The sequence below is a fragment of the Periplaneta americana genome, chromosome 16 (assembly GCF_040183065.1).
Source record: "Periplaneta americana isolate PAMFEO1 chromosome 16, P.americana_PAMFEO1_priV1, whole genome shotgun sequence".
Taxonomy (NCBI): Eukaryota; Metazoa; Arthropoda; class Insecta; order Blattodea; family Blattidae; genus Periplaneta; species Periplaneta americana.
This window is the reverse complement of record NC_091132.1, coordinates 50,520,729-50,534,300: the sequence shown is the minus strand read 5'-3', so window position 1 is coordinate 50,534,300 and position 13,572 is coordinate 50,520,729. Positions and strand designations below refer to the sequence as shown.

General features: G+C 34.5%; 1 protein-coding gene across 1 annotated transcript in view; it reads left to right on the top strand.

The window, feature by feature from the left end:
• The window catches only part of Tpr2 (Tetratricopeptide repeat protein 2), a 39,007-nt gene that overhangs the window by 5,485 nt on the left and 19,950 nt on the right, over positions 1-13,572 (top strand). The window contains exon 2 of the mRNA XM_069849083.1: positions 6,366-6,454. Within this exon, the coding sequence (XP_069705184.1) occupies positions 6,366-6,454 (89 nt within the window). The remainder of the gene's footprint in view (positions 1-6,365; positions 6,455-13,572) is intronic.

The window sequence follows — 13,572 nt, the reverse complement described above, 5'->3', positions numbered from 1 at the left end:
AAAAAGCACCAAATAATATATCCTTTGATTCATTAATCATATTGAGTATAGTTAATTTGCTTTCAATTGATGGAATTTCAAGAAAAGAGAGAAGTAAGAACCAAAACACAAACAACTTAGCCTTCTAAATTCAAATAACAATACCTACCAATGGCTATAAACAGCTGAACTCAATCAGCTGACTAGTGAAATAGATCATGTGACTAGTGAAAAATTGTCACAAGTTAATAGACTGGTAAAATAGTTTGAGAAACAGAATCTACTAGAGCTGATGAAATATACTCTGGTAACTAGTAACTGGTGAACTACTAAACTAGTATTTTTGAGAAACAGGCCCCTGGGAACTTACTGCTATCTCTTGACACTATAGCTCTTGCAAACAACATTTTTGGCATTTCACAGCACTTCAGTCAGGCCAGTAATATTTCGTGTAACTAGGGTATTATTCATGTAAAGAAATTGAGAGAGTAGTAACTGAATTTCAGAGAAGGGTCCTCCATTACGTTCTGTACATGAAGTTGGGAAAACTCAATCCACTACTTGCCACACAGCAATCTCGCAGCTTGGTAAACATGCTAGTAACTTAGGTTTGCATAGGACACAATGCAAGAGTTTTTCTTATCAGTTTTACACTAGACTGGTTTCATGGTTCTGCTGTCGTCTCAGATAGTCAGCTGTCTGAACTGTATTGAACACACATTGGAGTACCTATTTAGTACTTTATGGCATGGCATAGACTTGTGAGCAAGACAACTACAGTTGAACCTCGATACAACAATTTTGAAATTTTTCTCAAATTTGTGTTCTGAAAGAGCATAGGTCTACATAGTAGAAAATAGTATAAAAAAGTTACACACTATTTGTTTACCCTATTTGATTATTGTTTTCCGGCTACCGCTGTAATGAAAGTACAGCTTGCCCAAGTCAAGTCTGCGAGTGGGGATATCGGGATGGAATGTAGAGGAATGTAGAGGCAAAACAGAGTTGCCACATAGATCACTTGATGCTCAGATTTCAACGTGTGCACATCGTTTAAAATACACTATGGAGCGCACGCATTTTTTGTCCTTGTCTTCAGATAAAGGCAACAGTTACGTTGTCTCCCAGCCTCCCCCCTCATGCAACTTTCTCCACGCTTGCCAATCAGAACGCCAAACTTCACTGTCAAGCAGAAGTAGAAGTACAGTATATTTCAAAGCGTCTTAAATTGTTACCGCTCTATGAACTGAAGCGCAGTAGGAAAACTTTGCTGTCATATGAGACTGTACTGGTCTCCTCTCGTTACCGCCTCCTTTCACTAAGAACTGCCTCCAACTTCCCCTCTCGGCTCGCAGACTTAACTTGGTCGAGCTGTAGTCCCATGTCTGTCTTTAAAATATTGTAGCCAGCTGTTGTTTGCCTTGAAGTTCAAATCATAAGTAAATTGGCAAATATTTGAAGCTAAGAGGGATGAAGTTACAGGAGAATGGAGAAAGTTATACAACGCAGAACTGCACGCATTGTATTCTTCACCTGACATAATTAGGAACATTGAATCCAGACGTTTGAGATGGACAGGGCATGTAGCACGTATGGGCGAATCCAGAAATGCATAGAATGTTAGTTAGGAGACCGGAGGGAAAAAGACCTTTGGGGAGGCCAAGACATAGATGGGAGGATAATGTTAAAATGGATTTAAGGGAGGTGGGATATGATGATAGAGTCTGGATTAATCTTGCACAGGATAGGGACCGATGGCGGGTGTATGTGAGGGCGGCAATGAACCTCCGGGTTCCTTAAAAGCCATTTGTAAGTAAGTAAGTATTATTAACATTCCAATAACGTCATGGCAGCTCCCATGTATGTTTTTTTTTTTTTTTTCCGAGCAAATTCTCTTGTAGCCGAGATTCATTCATTTATAATGTTCTGCTCAAGGGTAGGTTTTCCACTGCAAACTCAGCATTATCCAGTCTTACCCAATCTTACCTATTTTTTGTCTCCGTTTTAGTCTCTGCATACAATCTATGTATCTTAATGTTATCTATCATCTGATATCTTCTCCTGTGCCAAACTTTTCTTCTTTTCACCATTCCTTCCAGTGCATCCTTCAGTAGGCAGTTTCTTTTTAGCCATGGTGACCCAGCCAATTCCTTTTTCTCTCCTTGATCAGTTTCGGCATTATTCTTTCTTCATCCACTCTTTCTAGCACAGCTTCGTTTTTATTCTGCTGTTCATTTCACACTCTCCATTCTTCTCCATATCCACATTAACGCTTTTAATCATTTCTCTTCACTTCGTCATAATGTCCATGTTTCTGTCCCATACAATGCTACACTCCACACAAATCACTTTACTAGTCTCTTCCTTGGTTCTTTTTTGCAGAGGTGTGCAGAAAATACTCGTTTTTCTATTAATTTTTTTTTTTTTTGCCATTGCTATCCTCCTTGACAGCAGCTCATGTTACTACATACACTTGTAGTACACTCAAAGTATTCGAAGCTGTCCACTTTTTCCACTGCCTCATTTCGAATTCGCAAGTTTGCCTTCTTTATTTTTCTTCCGACAATCATGGTCTTCATCTTGTTTGCACTTATTTAGATCCCAAATTGCTCACAGCTGTTATTTAGCTCCTGTAGCATATCCCTCAGTTCGTTTCCGCTTCTGCTAACAATACCATATCATCAGTAAATCTTATGCACTTTGTAGCCGAGATGACATGTGACAATTTTGTATGTAATAGAAGTTCAGAAAGTACCCAGTGGAAGTTACCGAGAGTTAGGTGCTTGCTCTGTTCAATGAATTCACTGATTTTATCCTTCCAAGTCTTCAATAGAGAGATATGGACACTTAGATTTTTCTTTGTTGTGAATATTTGTTCTCTCCTACTTGAACACTAGATATTTCTTAGATGATCGATCTGTTATTCTCTCATCGTAGGTATAGGCATACTGCTATAATTTAATGATGAATGTCATTAGGGTGTGTTTAAAAACTGAGTAATAATAAATAATGCACTATGTAGTCAGTGGAATTATTATTAATTCTTTTTATTCATTTTAGAGCTCATTGAATAGTAATACTGACATTGTTTTAGTACAAAGCATATATTGGGCAAAGTCAGTAGGTGTTTGAGATTTGGCGACATTGAATTTGTGCTGATTGTTTACGCAAATGGCTTTGATGTTGTGGAAATTATTTTCATAGCGAAGTCGTATTAACGTAAAAGTTTTTTAATAACTTGAGATAAGGTGATAATGTTCCTTAAATTTTAATTATATGAAAATTAGCGAAAGTTTTTGTCCTCTGTGTTATTAAAAAAAGTAGGGGGTATGGAGAATGACACAGTGAGATATCTGACTTATGTTGTAAATTGTATGGTTTAAGTAGATGTATATTATTAATTTTGCTCTCTGTGTATTGCAATCTCTTGTGTTTACGAAGATCAGTATTCAAAATTAATAGCAATAATGAAAGGTGTTACTCTGTTATAACAAAATTCTGATTGGAGTATACTTATCAAATAACCAACAATGCTATGAATAGAAACCAACCATGCAAAGGAAAAAGAAATTATATTTTGTAGACATTTACCTCTGCATAGAAAAGCTGTCTTTGTAACTGACTGTGAAAAGCAGATAATCCTTAATTACAGAGTGGGCCATTCTGTTCCCAGTGCTGTCTGTACTAGCTGTTAGGGTGTAAAAGTTTTGAATATTATTTTAAGACACAGTGGCGCGTATTGAATGAAAGTAGGTAGGTTGCCATCCTCGTGAATGCTCACCCAGTCATGTGACATGCAAGATAAGCTCGTGCACTCAACGTGCTTTGCCAGATGCGTGCAGCTGATTGAGTACAATCCATGCAAGGTCGAGGGGCATTCACGCCATGTTTTATCCAAGGTCTAATTTCGCAACTTTACAGTTAGTATGACAGCTAATTTTCTCTGTATTTGTCTAACTTCTGTGGAGGTAAAACACTGTGCGCAGTTTGAGGGGAGATTTCGATATTAATTCATTAACAGTTTCTTTGTTAACCAAGATCTGTGATCATATCTTGTTTTTGACTCAGAACGTGGTCACCCTAATTTGATATTACCTGATGCCCAGGTATACTAGTTCATTGTTGGTACTGTCACAAGATGGACTGAAACTGACTGACTTCCTCTCACTTGGAAGAAGTACAGTCATTATCTCGAAAGCTTTGCATAAGGTAATGGATTAATAATTAGTATACTGCATAAATGTTATTGTTATACAGTAAATTGCCAAAGCTGAGGTGTTGACAAATTAAATAATTTACTCTTGTACAGAGGTGGCTTTTGGGGTAGTGCCAGTGTGCCATGGCACCACCAATGAAAGAAACAAAAAATAATATCCTAAAAAGCAGTTGTAATAGTTTATTTCTACACATTTTATTCGTATCTCATTTGAACGAGCACGCACACAGATCGGGACGCACTCTTGCAGCATTTTTCCGAACGTTGGAGCCACTTCCGTGTGCCACTGCCTGCGTCCATATAACACTGTACAAAAGGCTACTGATTCTAGTTTATATGCGTTTCTTATGGCAGACACCGACCTGAATTCAATTTGACTCAGTAGTTAACATTCCGCCCGCTAGAGCACAGTAATGCAGAAATTTCACTAGATGGCAGGGTTGTTGAAAACGTTAGGAAGGAAACCATCAACCGCAGACTTGCACGAAAACACAAGTTAAAGTTCCACTCCAAATGTTAATGTAATGTTGCCAATTCAAAAATAATGCACATAACTTGGATTTGAATGTGTAAATTATTATCCATTTAACTATATTGAATGCAGAGATAGTCATGGTTCTTTTTATAAAGATAAAATATTTTTTCATATTATGTAAAACTGTTTAATGTTGTGTAATATTTGTTTTATTTTGCGGCAACTAAATATTGCTACACTGTTGCTATAGTATTGATGCTTTTGTTAACGATACATGAGATCATGTGCAGGACATGAACATGCGTTATTCAGGCCGCTGCCTTGGATTCATCGGCCTGTTAAATAAAGTGCAAACGTGTTTGTTTATTATCTATATTACTGTTTATCTCGTGTGTTTTTGCCAGTAATTTTACTAGTTATAAAAGTTATTTGTATTTGACTAACAATACTGTGAAAGTTTTGCATTATCTATATCTGTAAATTTCGTTATTAGTGTCGGAATTGTTATTGTAACTGTTACTAGATGCATTATTAACTGTACACCTGGTAAAATAGCTGATTTAATTAATGTGTTTTATTTAACATAATACAAACGTGAACTGTGATTATCAATTTCACTAGGGGTAATTTGCGTACAACCTTTTTTCATTTTTGGCACCACCACCAGAATGCCTCACCAGCCGCCACTGCTCTTGTATGCTCCAATACAAAAGTTTACTTCTTAAATGCTGGGTATCATAAGAGAAGACCGTGATCCATTTCTTCTTGGAGATTACATAGTGGGAAAAGACAGAGAGTCTAAACTACAGGTGTTGGCTAGACAACTGTGACCTGTGAAAGTCTGAAAGTTTCCAAATCTTGGATATTTGGGTATAAGGTTTTGATTGGTATAATCCTCTGATTGAGGTTCTTGCTGATATTTACATATCTTATCAGACAGTACATCTTACTTGACGTGATTTGTGTCAGAGGAAGAACAATTATTTGTGTGCATCTTAGTCTGACTAGTGTAATATGTAGCTAGTTGCGATGTATGTAGTGGAGGGGGAAAAGAACTGCCATCCTACCCCATTATCTCCTGGTCTAGTTGCTTCATAAGTGGTGCCTTCTTGGTAGCACTTGTGAGGTTCAGACTTGTCTTCGGACAGTTGACTAAACAACAACAATAACAACAAAGAATTTTCCAATTTTTGCTTTTGTATGTCTTAACAAGATACTGTAAATTACTTTTATAACCAGAAGTGATTAATTTTTTTATGTTATATTGCATTCTTCACCTGACATAATTAGGAACATTAAATCCAGATGTTCGAGATGGGCAGAGCATGTAGCGTGTATGGACGAATCCAGAAATGCATATAGTGTTGGGAGGCTGGAGGGAAAAATACCTTTGCGGAGGCCGAGATGTGATGGGAGGATAGTATTAAAATGGATTTGAGGGAGGTGGGATATGATGATAGACTGGATTAATCTTGCACAGGATAGGCTTATGTGGGAGCAGCAATGAACCTCCGGGTTTCTTAAAACCCGTAAGTAAGTAAGTATGAAAAGATACACAGATTTGTTGCAATAAATGTGTAGCTGTCCAGGAAAGGTAGTTGTGTACTATAAATATGGATAATTTGGATTATGTTCTATGATGTTAGATAAAGTAGACTATTCCTTTTATATTACTTGTTCGTATTCTTATTTCAGATTGGCTGAACTGAAGAAAGAAAGTGGAAATCAATTGTACAAAACAAAGAAATACCAACAAGCAATTCCATTCTACACAGAAGCCATTGGTCAGTATTGTCTTATAATTTATTAAAGTTGATGATCATTTTTAGTTTAATATTGACATAGAATTTCTTTTGTAAATATTAGCGACTCCTTTAGCGAAATATTAGCGACATCAAAATATGGCATTAGGTATACAGTTATCATGCAAACACTACATTACATCACCTTAGAATGAAAGAAAAGTATGTGTGAAATGGATTGTCAAAATGTAGGCTGTTTGAGTTAAACAGATTCATGCTACAGAGAATTTTCATCTGTTTGCTAGAGGTTGTGTTCAGTGATAGCTATTCGTATGTGCTAATAAGCTATCTATCATATGCTGATTATTTTCTTTTGAATAAAAGTATGTTTTTATCGTTCAAAGTGCGCGATTTACTTAAAACAAATAGAACTTTAATCAGTATTAAAAGGAAAATGATAAGATTAACTACCAGTAAATAAATACGGGACTAAGACCAGGATGCTGCATTTCCTCTTTATTATTTCTTAATTATATGTATTAATAAGATATAAAATTGAAAAATGACATCCTAAAGCCCTGTTCCTGGAAAGGAATGAACATCAGTTCAATTTGTAGATGATTAAATGCTCATTCTAAGTATCGAAAGTGAATTACAGCTGAATATTACAAGATTTAATAATATTTCCAAAAATTACAATATGAAGATATATTGTGAGACACGAAATGGGAGGAGAGTTTTATGAGACATCTCGTTTTATTTACTCATGATACTTAAAGAGTACTAGTGATGCTACGAAAAATTGATTTCAATATGTCTGCAGAAATACATATGTCGTCTATGTACAGCAATTTCAGCTAAACTGTTGATAAGATTTTGTATGTATTCATTAGGGCTTATATATTACCTCTAAATAGATATCACATTAATCCTTACTTGCAGTATTAGAACTGAAATTTCCAACATTAGATCTGGGTTGATGTCAGAACATTGACTGACCATGATAAAAGGCAAGAGTTTTTGTTCATCATCATCATCATCATCCTTCATGCATTAGGAAATTGATTCCTGTAGCAGCTACTGAAATTGGTCCATCCATCTTTTGGCTGGTCTTCCAATATTTCTTCTTCCCGAGGTTTATATTTCCAAAACTTATATGGTATCCTGTCCTCCAACATCCTTGAAATGTGAGACATCCATGTATTTCTATATTCTTGTATTTTGTTGTTTAATTCATATATCTCAAGTTCTTCTCTTATTTCTTTGTTTCTTTTATGTTCTATTTTCCTGTAACCTGCTACGCTTCTCAAAAATTTCATCTCATTTGTTTGTAATCTAGAGACATCTCTCTTTTTCATAACCTATGTTTCGCTTCCATATAGTAAACTGGGCACTGACATCACCTTATAAAATTTTAACGATGTATCTTTTCTAGCTTTTGATTTCATGGTTCTTCTTATTGTTCCATTTATGTAATTAAATTTTTCTGTATTTTTCATAGTTTTGAAGTGATTTACATTATTTTTTTCGCGAATTTTTTAGAATTCTGACTTTTCAAGAAAATTCTATTTTCTAGCGATAAATAAGAAATCTCTATTATTTTTCATTTTTGGTAGAAAAAATGTACAGTCTTAGACAAAAAAAATGACTGGTTGCCATACACTAAGTGCCCTTTGGAAGACTTTGGTTGATTTCATGAGAGCTTAAGTTTACACATGAAGAAATTTATGCATGGACTGCACTCTGTTTTTCCTTTGTTTTGTTTGTTGCCTTTTCTGTCTGTTTGTAGGTCAAGTGTTATGAATAATCTATAACGAAGATGTTTATAGGTCAAATGTTATGAATAAATATATAACCGTGTGAACCAGGCACTGCCCAAAGTGGATTTAGACAAATTTCACGCTACAGAAAGCAGTTATTTTTTGTGTCTAAGGCTGTACATTTGTTTCAAGTTGCAAAAATAAACAGCACTTTACATATTATGAAACTTGAATTTCATGCAGTGAAGTCAAAAGCAGTATTAATAACTGAATTTTAGAAGTCTGATAGTCGATGGAGGAATAATTAAAGCAGTAGATCAGTATTTAAATTGTTGCACGAACAATCAAATAAATAAACCTGTTAGCAGATTTCTTTGCCACTCGAGAGTTAACTTGAATGAGGACATATTTTCTTGTAATTTCCCTACTTGCTGTCGCTTTTGTAAAAGGAGTTCACAAGGGGCGGTTGCCTTCAGGTATAGAATAAAGGGTAATTTTGCTAATTACGGGGTTTTACCACCAAGATTCTTGACCTGTGATTCTTTGAAAAAAGTTGTTTTATTAACCAGAGAATTTTGTAACTAAGGGTGCTATGCATAGACATTTCGCTAGCCCACGCTACAAGTGTGCTAAACTAGTCCCGGCTATCGACTGATTACTTTTACAGGATTCATATCATGTCATATCGCTAACACTGGTTTATGAATACAAAAAATGTTAGTTCGCTGATCATCCACCGGAAGCCCACGCTAAGAATGTCTATGAATATGGCCCTAAGTGGTTTGTTAGTAGTATGTTCGGAATTAAGGATTAAACATGGGAAGGATTAGTAAAATTAGTCCGACTTTCCATATTGAACAATATCCAAAACATGGACTTTATAAAGGTGCTGATAATATTACTGGTATGTGTAAATATTGCAATACGAGAATTGATTGGAAGAGGCGTAAACATCAATGTTACAGTGCCTTACTTACCTGCAATATGCTGTATTTTTTAACTTTTATTTCAGTCATCATTAATTTTAACCGAAAATTAGTGCAACATTAATACGAATTTTTAGTATAATTTTTAACATAAAACGCCATCAATTAAAAAAAAATAGTGCGAACTTTTAAAATAATTATCATCATAAACTCTTGCCTCTGACAATGAATAACATCATGCCACTATTTCATCAGTAATTTTATTACTGGTAAATTCTTTTGGTTTATTTAAAGAAGAGCGATTGTTAATAATTATTATATACACAAAATCTTAGAATAAAAGAAAAAAGTGTCATTGAGTCATTATCGTAGTTAAAAATAATATTCGTGTTAATGATTGTTGTAAAAAATGAACATGAAATGAGGAATAAAAAGTGCATAAAAGACGAGATAATAAGAACCTGCTGCAATGGTCGTTTCCATCATCAGTTTCGAACTTTATGTCATAGAATAAATTGGGCGTTAATTTAAATTTGTTCAAGTCTGATGAATGTTTGCATCAAATATAATACACCCAATAATACGCATTCCAATTTTCAAGATGACTTTTGCCAAAAAAAAAAGTGCATATTATAATCGCGTAAATATGGTAAATCATAGTGTTAAGGAATGATTATATGCGATACCAACAGTGTAAGTTTATCATTACTAACAAATATTTTGTTAAAGTTGAACTTATAATTCATTTACTATTTGCCATGGCAACAGGGCTGTAATAATTTACTTACAGTGCAAGGTGAGCTACTATGAATGTTACATGTTATCAGGGGTGTAGTCGTGCCAAGATGGGCCAGGGTGCCACCTCGGAATGTCTAGTTTCTTTATTTTTATTTTATCTATACTAATAATAAATCTGTAGCCGAAATTTTTCTGGTAATTTTTTATTTTCCAAAAATAATTGGTCCTAACATATATAATTAATCACCCTGAAACCGAAAATCGCTTTTTTGAAATTTTTGTTTGTTTGTATGTCTGTCTGTCTGTCTGTCTGTCTGTCTGTCTGTATGTTTGTTACCTTTTCACGCGATAATGGCTGAACGGATTTCGATGAAAATTGGAATATAAATTAAGTTCGTTGTAACTTAGATTTTAGGCTATATGGCATTCAAAATACATTATTTAAAAAGGGGGTTATAAGGGGGGCCAGAATTAAATAAATCGAAATATCTCGCTTATTATTGATTTTTGTGAAAAATGTTACATAACAAAAGTTTCTATAAATATGATTTCCGATAAGTTTTATTCTGGGCAAAAGTTTGATAAGACTGATATTTAAGGATATACAAGAGTTTTAAAATAACAATACATTTCCACCACCGCCTCAGATTATAGTGTTGTTGTTCCGTAACTCTATGTGCAAAATATTAAATTTTTAGTAGAAAGAAAAACAAATTTATTCATTCTATGGCAGTAGTGCATAGGAGATCGTGAATTCTTACATTTTCGAAAGAAAGAAATATAATTAAGTTATATATAGCAGATTGTATTATTTGCTACATCACTATTTAAGTTATTTAATAGAGCAAAAATCTGAAAATCGATATATGACATAGGAGTTATTATTTATTCTCCTATCAAACACGAATGTTCCCTGGACCCAATGTTCTGTTTTAGTTATGTAATTACTTTATATTTATTTCTAATAAGTGCAGCGGAGCGCACGGGTACAGCTAGTATAATAATAATTGTCTTACTTGCATCTTACACAACTTTATATAAACATGGAAATAATAATAATATTAATAATAAACTTTCGCAATGTGCCCTGGGACTATTTTATTTACGACGACACCCCTGCATATTATAAAAAAATTATTAGTAGCCTATATTATGTACCATGCATTGCGGTGCCCAGATTAAATTCCGAGTCGTTAGCAACGAAGTCATATTATGCTGCTCGAAAAATCAAACAATAAAATTTTTCATGAACCCATCAATAAAAATATTGCAAAATATTACAGAAATGCGATAACTGTATTCTCGATCTGAAAAGTGTAATTTACAGTTCATGATAGGTCTACGTAATGTACTATTGTGATACCTACATGATTTATTTTAAAATTACAAATTGAAAGAAATTTACATGTGTCTACGTTTTATTTTCAGAACGAATTGTCGCTAAAACATGTGTTGAAATGATGCAAACAGTCATTTCAGTAACTAACAGTTTTGTGGAAACTTTCCTTGTCTTATCTCATTACTGTAGGCCTATTGATAGTTGACTGATTGATTGGAATTTAAGTACTTTGCTGTTATCATGTATATCATATTTAATATATCAGATTCTAAATATGAAACAAAGAGATTGACGAGGGATTTATGGAAATCCCAATGATTGCATGAAACGTCTATACTGGAATTAAAATAATAAAATACAGTAGGTAAGATTATGTACTTTCTTTAACACTGTAGTGTACATATTTTATTTGATATTCATGTATACTTATACATAAGTGTTATAAACATTTACAGAACTTAATTATTTATATAAACGGAATTACCAGTACACTTATAATTTCCTCCTACCCATACAAATGCCATTAGTGAAAAGTACAAATGTGTATTGTCTCTAAATACTGACTCACTGGGAATAAAACAAATCTGCCAAATAATGAAAGGGGATACCACAGTCTAGTATATACAATCACAAAGCCCAATACGTAGGGAATATATATCCAATGACAGTTGAACTTTAATTGCTAGTCACTAGGATCGCTACTATCGCACAGTCTATTGTTCCTAGTACTCTCAGTTGCTAACTGCTTGGAGCATTGTATCATAGTCTAGTATATACAGTCACGAAGCTCAATACTTAGGGAATATGCATCCATAGATAATTGCTAATCACTAGGATCGCTACTATCGCCTCATCACAGACAATGCAAAATAGTACTGGCATAGTCTACTGTTCCAAGTATCCTCAACAACTCAAGCTTCATGACTGTGTATACTAGACTGTGATTGTATCACGAGAAGTGCAAAAAAATCACCTCAAGCTTTGTGACTTTATTGTACTAGACTGTGGTGATACTACAGTTGTGGACAGAAGTCTGTCTGCTGCACTAACCTGCTTCAACCATTCCCCAATTACTACGTCAGATGAACCTTTCTCTGTGTGATGAAAACTGTTCTATCCGATAGATGGCAGAGTTTAACATCAGAAAGTCTAAATATGTATCTCGTGGCAATGTGCAACAATGTGTGTTGCTGGGATGTCATACAAATAAGCTTTGGTACGGTATTTTTTATTATGCCATTTTTTAAACTTACAAAATAAAACGCACTATTGGCAGGCAAAAAAAAAAAACAATTAAAACATAAAACGTACTATGAGTTTTAAGAAGGCATAATAAATACCTAAGCCAATAAAAGTTGTGTAATCAAGATGTATTAGATTAACTTATGTTGCAAATACATAATAAAATAAGCACACTAGGGTAGAATTTGAATACCAAAGCTTAATTAATCCAGCTTACAGTTATAAAATTATGAATTCAACTTACATTACTATTATTATTAATTATTTGCCTAATTACTAACATTACACTGTAATAGTAACATGTCACAAAATATTTAATATTTATCAACAGATTTTGCCTCTTTCAGAAATTTTGTGTCACTTTTTATACTTACTTACACTTACTTACTGGCTTTTAAGGAACCCGGAGGTTCATTGCCGCCCTCACATAAGCCCGCCATTGGTCCCTATCCTGAGCAAAATGAATCCATTCTCTATCATCATATCCCACCTCCCTCAAATCCATTTTAATATTATCTTCCCATCTACGTCTCAGCCTCCCTAAAGGTCTTTTCCCCTCTGGCCTCCCAACTAACACTCTATATGCATTTCTGGATTCGCCCATACGTGCTACATGCCCTGCCCATCTCAAACGTCTGGATTTAATGTTCCTAATTATGCCAGGTGAAGAATACAATGCGTGTCACTTTTTATATGTTTAAAAAATCCTTGCAATTCATATTGAAATTAACAGTGACCTGAAGCTCTGATTTATTTATTATATATATTCATTCATTCATAGTGTTCTGCCCAAGGGAAGGTCTTGGTGCACCGAGGTCTTTCACTGCAAATCCAGCATTCTCCAGTCTTTTATATTTTCTGCCTTCTTCCTTGTCTCCTCATATGATCCATATATCTTAATGTCATCTATCATCTAATATCTTCTTCTGCCCCGAACTCTTCTCTCGTTCACCATTCCTTCCAGTGCATCCTTGAGAAGGCGTTTCTTCTCAACCAGTGACCCAGCCAATTTCTTTTCCTCTTTCTGATCAGTTTCAGCATCATTCTTTCTTCATCCACCCTTTCCAACACAGCTAAGTTTCTTATTCTGTCTGTCCACTTCACACGCTCAATGCTTCTCCATATTCACATTTTAAATGCTTCTATTCACTTCTC